The sequence below is a fragment of the Monopterus albus genome, unplaced genomic scaffold, assembly GCF_001952655.1.
Source record: "Monopterus albus unplaced genomic scaffold, M_albus_1.0 scaffold52.1, whole genome shotgun sequence".
In the NCBI taxonomy this organism is placed as follows: Eukaryota; Metazoa; Chordata; class Actinopteri; order Synbranchiformes; family Synbranchidae; genus Monopterus; species Monopterus albus.
The window spans coordinates 4425924-4436372 of record NW_018127932.1 but is presented as its reverse complement, the minus strand read 5'-3'; the positions used below and the strand labels follow the sequence as shown (position 1 = coordinate 4436372).

General features: G+C 42.0%; 2 protein-coding genes across 2 annotated transcripts in view; both read right to left on the bottom strand.

The window, feature by feature from the left end:
• The window catches only part of crls1 (cardiolipin synthase 1), a 6536-nt gene extending 3599 nt beyond the window's left edge, over positions 1–2937 (bottom strand). Inside the window, exons 1-5 of the mRNA XM_020601554.1 lie at positions 2319–2937; positions 1483–1620; positions 947–1076; positions 657–742; positions 479–547 (exon numbers count right to left, since the gene is read on the bottom strand). Of these exons, the coding sequence (XP_020457210.1) occupies positions 479–547; positions 657–742; positions 947–1076; positions 1483–1620; positions 2319–2810 (915 nt within the window). The 5' untranslated portion in view covers positions 2811–2937. The remainder of the gene's footprint in view (positions 1–478; positions 548–656; positions 743–946; positions 1077–1482; positions 1621–2318) is intronic.
• Positions 2938–3202: 265 nt separating this feature from the next.
• mcm8 (minichromosome maintenance 8 homologous recombination repair factor) overlaps positions 3203–10449 on the bottom strand; it is a gene marked incomplete at its 5' end in the record, with an annotated part of 9633 nt that continues 2386 nt past the window's right edge. The window contains 15 exons of the mRNA XM_020601881.1: positions 3203–4122; positions 4783–4972; positions 5606–5682; positions 5880–6089; positions 6201–6414; positions 6522–6717; positions 6959–7039; positions 7136–7196; positions 7378–7512; positions 7664–7694; positions 8015–8153; positions 8254–8328; positions 8554–8699; positions 9193–9278; positions 9505–9703. Of these exons, the coding sequence (XP_020457537.1) occupies positions 4030–4122; positions 4783–4972; positions 5606–5682; positions 5880–6089; positions 6201–6414; positions 6522–6717; positions 6959–7039; positions 7136–7196; positions 7378–7512; positions 7664–7694; positions 8015–8153; positions 8254–8328; positions 8554–8699; positions 9193–9278; positions 9505–9703 (1933 nt within the window). The remainder of the gene's footprint in view (positions 4123–4782; positions 4973–5605; positions 5683–5879; positions 6090–6200; positions 6415–6521; positions 6718–6958; positions 7040–7135; positions 7197–7377; positions 7513–7663; positions 7695–8014; positions 8154–8253; positions 8329–8553; positions 8700–9192; positions 9279–9504; positions 9704–10449) is intronic.

The window sequence follows — 10449 nt, the reverse complement described above, 5'->3', positions numbered from 1 at the left end:
TTCGCCCGATGGCTGGCCGGGATGGGCTCCGGCCCCCCCCCGTGACCCCGTTCAGGGACAAGCGGTAGAAAATGAATGAATGAATGAATGATTTTAGCATATGGCTGCAATATAACAAAGAGTGAAAAATTTAAGGGGGTCTGAATACTTTCCGTACCCACTGTATATTAAAACTGGGGAAAAACCTGGGATGCATACATTTCAGTAATACATCTTCTACCTGGAAATCCACCAACTTTTCATTAAAATGACATTAAACCCATGACTGTGTGCAGACTCTAAAGCATTGTGCTAGGTTCTCAGGTTCTGTGTGTGTCACTGCCATGCACAGGTTGTAACGAGCAAGAAAATAAATATAGTCATTACACGTTATTCTGTAAGGCTCTAGTGCTGCTAAAATCTCCACTTTAATGCAGCCATGTACAAAACATTTGAAGATCAGTGAAAGTGGGTGGTCATTTATGTGTGTGTCTCTCACCTTGCTGAAGAGTGTGGGCTTGAGCTGTGCTGTGGTGTAGTAGGGGTTAAAAAACTTATTAAGTGTCACCTGAAAAAACAGAGGATGAAACTGTATGGTCACGGTAACAGAGCTTATCAAATTCACTAAACATCTGGCAGGTTGGCTGGTGTTGAGAGTGAAACATAATGCGTCTCACCGGTGGAGGAACAGTCTTGTATCTGACCCAAAACACAGCAGCTATCAAACCGATGTCTCTGAAAATCACCAGGGCCGTCAGTGGAGCTATAACAAAGGAAAAGAAAACGCACAATCTGGTTAAACTCTGCTACTGCCACTAGAACCGTCGCATGAAACAGAGTAAGATGAAAAACATGATTACTGTAACGGCTCTTCTACTGTCACTGATAATTAAGTTACATTTTAGTTGTCTTAAACACAAACTAAGAATAAAAAAGGGGGTACAAAAGAAAATGCTGAATCTACTACCTGGTATAAGTTCAGCATAGGTGAGACTGATGTATAAAATACTGATGAGAATTTTATCAGCCAGTGGGTCGAGTGCACTGCCCAGCGCCGACTTCTGAGTGGGCCACGTTCTTGCAATGTAACCATCCAACTGAGTTAGAGAGAAAGAGACAGCAAGAGATGGAGGCAGTTTGACAAATGATGTTTTAAGGTATAGGCCAAGATTCTAATTCATTACACATTTTGTCAGCAAAAGTTTCTCATGTTGCTCTTGCTGCCCATTCCGCTAGTTCATTCAGAATACCTTGTGTGTGTATAGAGTCCTAGCTCTGTAAATGGTGGAATAAAGATCTGGGTTGGCCCAGGTAATTCCAGACAATCAGCACAAGGAGCGCTCTTGCTCGTGGGCAGCAGTGTGTGAAAGGGCCAATACCACTGGCAACATCACTGCACAGCCAAGAGAGAGATGGCTGGAAAAAATACCAATTCCACAGCTACACAACTGAAAAGTCAGTAGTGTAGAGGTGTGCAGAGTGACTGCACAATATCTGTATTACCAGATCAGTAGCTCCAGCGATAGTAAACAGAGCCAGGCTGAGGTGAAAGTGCTGCTGGATGACCAGGTGACCCAGGACTGGAGCAAGCACAATCCGACACATACACAACAGGTTGGGGATGGTCCATGGGTTTTCATACTGCAGAATGAACAATCAGATATGCACGTGTCCATAAACCAACAGTGAGGAAACAGTTACAGTAATAGTCCAACAGGTAAATAAGCCACAACCTTTTCTAAGCCTATGAATCTGAGGTTCATGTGAGAAAAATGTGTGACTGTGTCTCCTGTACAGACTGGGGGGAGGATGACAGGTAAGTGATGTCCGGTGGACAAAATGTGTAACTATGACATCGTCTCTAGATTACCTGAAATAAAATTCATATTTCTGTATTGTAATTCCTTGTTAATTGTAATGGACTGATGTCAGCTGACATCCTAGTCAGTAGTGCCTAGTCAGCCTAAGTCTATGCACAGAATAGTTCTGTAGGACTTTACTTGAACATAACAATGTTAATTTATACTTCACAACATTCCATATGGAAATATGAAATTAATTTTAATAGGCATCAACAAGTTATTTAGACAAAGCTGGTAGGTGAACTACTGTACATACGGTTCTGTACCTTGTGTGTGTAACATAATTTTATTTTTATTATTTTATACAGCTAGGCTGCTAGAGACCTTAAGATTTCATCGATCACTGATAGTGTCGAACGCTTTAAACAGGTGACTGTCTACTTCACCTCTTAAGATTTCATCGATCACTGATACTTTAAACAGGTGACTGTCTACTTCACCTTCCTGCTGTTGACAGTCTGACAGCTCGGTACTCACCAGCTCTTTGAACTTAAACAGTCCTTGTCCCGGTTCGGCACCGCCTTCAGTCCCCCCCTCTACCGGTCCGTGTCCCGGTTCGGCACCGCCTTCAGTCCCCCCCTCTACCGGGGAGTTGTCCTGTGTTTCTTTTGTCTTTCCGCTACAAAGTCCACGAACTCTGAGGGGCAGAAGAGACCGGAAACTAGTCGCCGACCTCCCGTGACCTCCAGGGAACAGAGCTACGGGTCCCTGTTCGTGCCAAGCGGCCGGTGTCACCTGTTGGAGGGTCGCACTCCAGCACGCGACGCGGCTGTCTATCCCTTTGAACCTGAAGAGGCACGAGCTGCTCACCCGAGACGTTTTCAACCTCGCACACACCTTGATAGATGTGTGTCTCCGCCGCCATGATGCAGGCTCGAGCCAACACACGTCCGCACACCGCGCGGACACCAGACACCGAACGCTTGCTGCGTTGCGGCACAACGAGGCAGAAAGTCCCCGAAAACACATCTTCTTCACGAGTCCTCCGTTACCGTGTTGTGTTGTGCTTCCCCGGTTTCATGGTACAGGTTCAGTCTGACGGTCAGAACCGACAGACTCACTTGTCGAGGCCATGTTGCCGTAAACCGATTCATTGCACGATGTCGTAAAATCGCCAACGACACTTTTCTTAATAGGGCTTTTATTTTGAATATAGATAATCTTGTGATTGAGACACACATTTCATCATCATCAAGAGAAAAAGCATCAGAGTAAAGTCTTCAGATAGCTCTGACATGACGATTGTCAAACATAATTAAGTTATAGAACTTGCTGTTAAAAAAATTGAATATTTATTACATGAACTGTTAATTTTAAAAGCATTATTAAAAGATCACTGCCCATCTTTGTAATAGTATAAAAAGAAAACAAAATGCTGTTATTTAAAAAACAAACATTTATTAAGTGAATGTTTCATGTTAACTCATAAGTGCATATAGAAAAAGTAACCATAAGCAGATGGGATAATAAATATTTGTATTATCAGGGTTTTTCCAGTGTTCACCAAATTAAATTTCACATTTCTTAAATGTCACAGTGCAATTTCCTATTCTATTCACAGTCACCAAAATAAGGGAAAACCAGTTGGGACAACAAGCTCCTAAATTATTTATTAATATGACCTGAACGCAGAGAAGCATGGAAAAAAAAAGAAGAAAGTAGAAACAGATTTTTTTTTTTTTAAGGCTGAAAAACTGTCTTCCTTAAGATAAGGGTATTTTATGGTGCATGACATTACTGGAGAGGAGGGATGCCAACTTTTATTTGTCTGAAGTACAATTTAATTGATGCAATTGAAATCTAACCCCAATAGGGTCAATAATGCCTTTAGTTTGAAGCTTTTTGTGTGTAAACAAATGCTGACAATTTCAGCAGAGATATGGAGTCCGCTGAACTTAGTTCCTCTTTTTAGCAGGACATTTGTGCTCAGTCATGCGGTTGCTGAGAGACAAATGCCGTCTCTGATGTTTCAGTAGTTTAGATGATCTGTCCTCTGGCAGTTGTGGTCGTTGCAAGTAGCTTCAAAGGGTCACACTGTAGCCACCCGGCTGGTGGTTTGGTGAAAGCAGCCTGGATAATGGAACCCCATGAAGTTTTTCTTTTCCATACAGATATGTACTTTTTCACTTCAAACACTGTCCTTGAAATGAGGTCTGTAGCTAGGAGCAGGTATCGTAGTTGTAAGTGATCAGATTGTCTGCAGCTGGTACAGCTTGGCTCCTTTTTTCAACAGGAAACCCTGTTCATTCAGGGAATTCACCAGACCTTCAAAGTCCATGACCTGGAAGGAATACATGGTTGAACAGATGCAACACCAGGTTGTACTGCATGTATCTGAGAACAACTTGAGACACGACACAAGTTTGTGGTGAAACGCCAAAAGAAAAGTGACCTGCTGAAGGTGCTTGAGTCCCAGTTTCTCTCAGATGAAACTGACATCCAATCTTGTATAATGTAAGGTATATTTATTTTGATATGATTTTTATTTCAAAAATCACTTTTTAATTTTCTTTCTTGTCAGGTTCAAGGCTCCATCTTTAATGTATTTATAGACAGTATCTATGAGGGTCCTTGATAGACTAGTGGCTAGGATTCAGCGCTCTTGCTGCTGCAGCCCGGGTTTGAGTCAGGGTTGCGTCAGGAAGGGCATCCGGTGTAAAACACGTGCCAAATGTCAACATACAAATAGTCAGTGTGATGATTCGCTGTGGCGACCCACAACGGGAAAAGTCGAAAGTGACATTCATATACAGTATCTATGAAATATATTAATACATCTTAAACTCCATTAGCAAAATTTTCCTAGATGGACAGTCACAGATTAAGTAGCTAATTTCATATACTCAGTGAAAACGACACAGAGGTGTGCTTCTCATGCAGATCTGGCCTAGTGTTACTCTGACTGCTGTGCATGTGTTTCAGTGCACATGAATGCTTTCACCTTGATGTTCAGCTTGTCGGCCAAAGATCGGAGTGTCTGTAGATCAAACTGCTTTTGACTGGTCCTCTGAGCGTGTGAGTGCAGTGCGTTGACCAGTCGTTTTGCAGCACTGCGTTGACTCATGCCTGACCCAAGATGAGAGCGCTCAAAGTCCAGATTGCCCAGGCCATCTGAATATGTATCAGCCAGACTGAAAAACATGCAAACACAAGGATAAAGGAATCCACATGAGAGCAGATTCAAGACAAAGGCTTGCTATTCTTACGACGTCATCAGTTATCTGTTCTGTAATGCGTTTTTGGAAGTGTGTTGCTATGAGCCAGTATGTTTTTTTTTCAAATTAAGGCTTTTTAAAAATAATCCTTTGAGGACTGAAATGAACTGATCAGACAAATTTAGCTTCCACCGATAAGGGCTTCATGTGGACAACTGTTACCTCAGCAAATAAAGGTTTCACTCCCTAAATGTAAATGTAAAATCATTGGACACATACATATTAGTTGAATACTTGATTAGTTGATCCAAAGAAAAATTATTGGTTAATATTTTCAGGACTCAAGTCACTTTATGACATGAATGCTAAATCTGCCCTAGTGCCAGATTCTGAAATGAGAGTATTTGCCGCTTTTCTTTGTCTCATGTGATGGTAAAATGAGTATATTAACTTTTTGTATAGTTTATCAGAGGTAGTAACACAGGCTGATGACATCAACAATTTGTTGACAAACCAACAGATTAACTGAGAAGATAATGAGCAGATCAATCAATAATGAACATGTGTTTGCTGCTGTCCTAATACACACTAAGACCCCTGTAGAATCACCTGTACTTCATGATCTCTACCACATCCTCAGCATCACTCTTGGTAGCCGTCTCTCTGAGCTCCAACCTGGCTCTTGCCTGCACAAAAACACACTGAACCACATGAGTACTGGGACACTAGTGGGAAAATGCTCCTTTCTATTAAGACACATGCAATATTTTTCAATTGGCTGGAGGCTGAGACTAGAGCAGAAAAAAGCAGATGCTACATAGTGTCTTAATCCTTTGCATGTTGTGAGGTGTGATACACAACATACCGACACACTGAAACGTACCTCAGTTAGCCTGATTAAAGACTCCAGCTGTCGTGTAGTGATGGGCGTGGCATCAGCAGTGTGCGCCTGGGATCTAAGTGAAAGGTAGAAGTCCTGAAGTGTTTGTGCTGCTTCAGGAGAAAGCCTGGGATGGACATACTGACGAGCGTAGCTGATATACTTCCTCAACAAACATACTGGAATGATGTCCACAATTTCACCTGCAGGGATCTATAAACACATGCATATTATATTTAAATGTATATATTTTAAATATTTATATTATTATTTAACGATTTTTGACAGGTATCCGTGTGCTCCTTGGCAGGGTCCATTTTTCACCTCCAGGCGTTCAGAAAGTGGCATATCTGAGTGTTCTAGTAGAACCGAGGTCTCAAAGTCACTGTTGACCCTGGTAACTACAGCACTCGCGGTTCTGCCTCTTCCTGCCCTGTTTGCCATTACGTGCTCCGACAGGTGGCGGTCATGCGACTCGTCTGGGATGTCCAGGAGGAGGAAGACGACATCGAAGCGAGAGAGAAGGGCCGGGCCCATTCTAAGGACATGGATACAAGTCAAATGTTACACACAGATACAGTAATATCCTCAAGCGGTAATTAAAAACCACATTTCATTTCCTGGACAACTGCTGAGCTAACTTACTTGAGATTCTCAGAGACAGTCTTGCCTCTGTTGTAATGTCCTCCAACAGGGTTCGCAGCAGCTATGACTGAGGTTCTAGCAGGCAGAGAGGAAACTATTCCAGCCTTAGCCAAACTCACAGACTGCTGCTCCATGGCTTCCAACAGAGCCTGCTGCTGGTTGCCCAACTTATCAAACTCATCAATGCAGCACAGACCTAAAAATAAAAGACAGAGAAATGGAATAGAAAGGGAAGAGGAGAGAAGCCAGAAAAGGAAGACCATGAGATAGAGAAAGAAAACAGTAACAAACGGGAGCATAATTGGGGCAATAGTATGGGCAATGTTAAACAGACATTGTTGTTTGGTGTAATTACCTCAGTGCTACCATAATAAATCCGTTCTATATGCTTACACACTATTACACCGTTAAACCAGTGTTTCCACTCTCACTCCTACCTTGGTCAGCCAGCACCAAGGCTCCGGCCTCTAGAGCATAATCCCCTGTCCCTGTGTCTCGGGATAAAGTCACCGTTAGTCCTAAAAAGAATAAATCATAAATTCTCAACTTGAGTGTGCTGTCACCGTCAGCATATATAACATAATATGAGGAGGGTGGTACTTAAGACATTTTACCTGTGGTGCTTGTGCTGTTACCACATACATAAACCCCTCTGGGAGCCACATTACACACTGCCTACACAAAGAAAAATACAAAGAGCACACACACACATATCTAAACACTATGTTTACATCAATACACCGAAACGGGTTCTAAGAACATATCACTATTTCAAAAAGGAAACATGCAAAAAGAGTAAGAAAATACACTGTTGACTATTTTTACTAATCTCTAAACTGTTCAGTGTGTACTCAGCGTTACAGTATTTTTTTCCCATTCCAGGGTCTCCCACCATCAGGATGTGTGGGTCTCCTCTCACTGGGATACTGTTCTTGTCTGTCTGTTTCTGCCTGCCTCCAAATAATGCTAAAACTAGGGCAGCTTTCACCAGCTAAGAACACAAAAACACAGGATGATGGACTGAACGTTTATGATTTCTGACAATCAAGATGCCATAAAATACTCGGTTTCTCTTTGTAACATGGGATGAAATTTCCGTTATGTGTACTGTTGTTAAAAGTGGAGTGCATCACACAACTCACCAGATGGCCGTAGATGACAGGACACAAAGAGCTGAAAGAGGAGGGAAGATCAGAGTGTTATATATCTTGGTAAGACATAACAACACAGCGCTAAACAGTAGTAAAGGATTAAAAATCTGCACTCACAGAAGCAGTCCTGTGATGTTTATTACATAATAAAACAAAATAGTTTGATGAAGACAAATTCTAAGATGCAAGATCCTTACCACTAACTGGGGCTAAAAATATTGAGTTTGGCCTAAAGACTCAGCTTGAAACTGTATAATGTTTGGAGACATGTTCAAACTAGCAGTCATAATGTAAGAACATGCAGTAACTTTTAAAACATGTGATAGGTAATAAATATCTTACTGCACTATCAGTCTCAGCAGGCTGGGCTGTGCCTGGATCTCCTGGATGGCATACAGCTCCTTCAGACTGAACTCCTCCCATACAGAACAATTTTCAACTGACTCTGTTGACCCCTGACCTCCTGACTTGGACTGCTGACCTACACATTGAGAAGTAACTCCTTATTATTACATTAAAAACAAAACAGCTTTCTACAGTTAGAACTAAAGTCCAACTTTAAAAAATACAAGCTACAGTACCTTTAGTATTACTGACTGAAGTGACATCAAGGTAAAGGAGGAACATACATTGATCTTTATTCCCCCGGGAACTTCCTGCATACAAACAATAAGCATGTTTTTTGTTTGGACTTTGCTTCTGGCCATAACAGCAATGGTTGTGAAGGCAGAAGAGCCCTTCAGAAGACCCATACTTAGGATACAGGTTTAGTTTATACTATACATATATAGATACAGCTAATAGAATTTGACACATTACTAGCTGCTGCAGGCAAATTTAACCTCCCTAACTGGTTAGAATACATGTTTGAGTGTTTGTACCATCATTGATAACTCGAACTATTCCTGTCACAGTAACAGCGTCTCCAGGGACACAGGTGTTACAGAGGTCAGAGGTGAGGTGACACTCCACAGTGCGTGGGATTCGTCCAGTCTCCCTCTGCTCTCCACCAATCAACTCCTGTAACCTGAGGTAGCACCAAAATGAATGCATGTCAGTGGTGACTCAGGATTGGAGATGCACTACATACCTGTATCAGAATCCATTCATTTCTTACAACAGTCACTTTCTATTAGAGATAACCTTCCACTACAACATTTTGTGCCACTGTTAATATGCATGTTGTGTAAAGTGCACATTGGTGATGCAGTAGCTGCCACTCTGATACAGGAGTTGCTGTATTTCTATGGCCAAACATAACTCCAGATGTTCATCTAATGTCCCCCCTACTCACTGTTTCTGAACAGAGAAACAGCTAAGTTTAAATGGTACATCTTCTTATGATTAGAAAACAATTTAAAAAGGTCTTCCCTAGACAACTGCTGGAGACAATACATGACATTGTTTTAAACCCTAAACTAACAACTGCAACAAGGACTTTATCTGGCCATGTCTTGCAACAGTTTTGTACTGCTGACTGTTCCATTGCATACAGGACATATGCACACGGTTTTACTTACTTGATAACCTGCCAGTCTACAGTCTGTGTAAGAGGGGAACTTCTGATGGGAGTGAAGGAATGACCACGGCACTCAAGCTGGATACACTAGGTGATAAAGGACGGATATACATACACACAGTAAAACTGCTGGGTTAATGTGTAAATCTAAGTAATGCTCTTAAAGATGGTTATGTTTGTTTCCTTTGAGGAAACTGTATATATGTTTACAGCATTATTTGTGTATACTATGCTGTCAGAGTTTAAACATGAGAGTACAGACAAATAAGTTGCACCAAAATGTACATGGAACTGCGTGTTTGAGTGTACAAACTTTGGTAGGTGTAGCATATTTCCCATGCTGCAGAGCCAGAGACTGCGTGTGTGAGCAGGTCAGGCACCTGAAGGCCATCCTGGTACAGAAAGGTCTGATACTGCCAACTCTGACCACCGTTCCCCTCACACAAACCAGTCGTCCATAAACACTGGCACGCAGCATCCGCAGTGGAGTCAGTGGTTCATAGTTATACAGCCTGTGGATGATTTATACAAATGAAGTAATCTTCATTCATGGCTGGCAGTTATGGTCGGACCACTTCCACAGCTCTCGCAGATGTGCCATCTACTACAATGGCTTTAGAAACATCTGTAAGACCTCATTTATACTTGGACTACTTCTCCCCTATAGATCTCTCTGAGTTGACCTCAACAATTGCTTCATCTAAATCATCAACATGTCTCCTGGACCCCATCCCGACCAGGCTGCTCAAAGACGTCTTTCCCCTAATCAACACATCCATACTAGATCTGATTAACCTCTCTCTATTAACAGGCTATGTGTCATGATTCGGTCCAGCTTTTATTTTGACGTTGCTTCCTGTTTTTGTTTTCACCTTAGTTTCGGTCTTTTTACGTTCTTCATCACTCGCATTAGTTTCGCCTGCTCCTTATTGTTTATACCTCTATTTAGGCAGCGTCCTCCCACAACGGCGCTGCCAGATTGTTCTAGACCGCAGCTCTGACTCTCCAGCTTTCCTTCGGTTTTGTATCTTGTGTTTCTGACCCGGACTGTTACCTTGGTATATTCGTTTCTGCTTTGCCCTCTTGTCTCAGACTGCCACAGTGTATGATATCGGACTTCCCTCTGGACTACGTATTTTGGATCACCTCTGTTGGATGTGTTTGCTGGCTCTGACCTCAGACTGTTAATAAGGACATGTGAGTTTTGTGTTTTCACCGTGTCTTGTATGTTTTTCTTTCGTTCGACGTTATACACTTC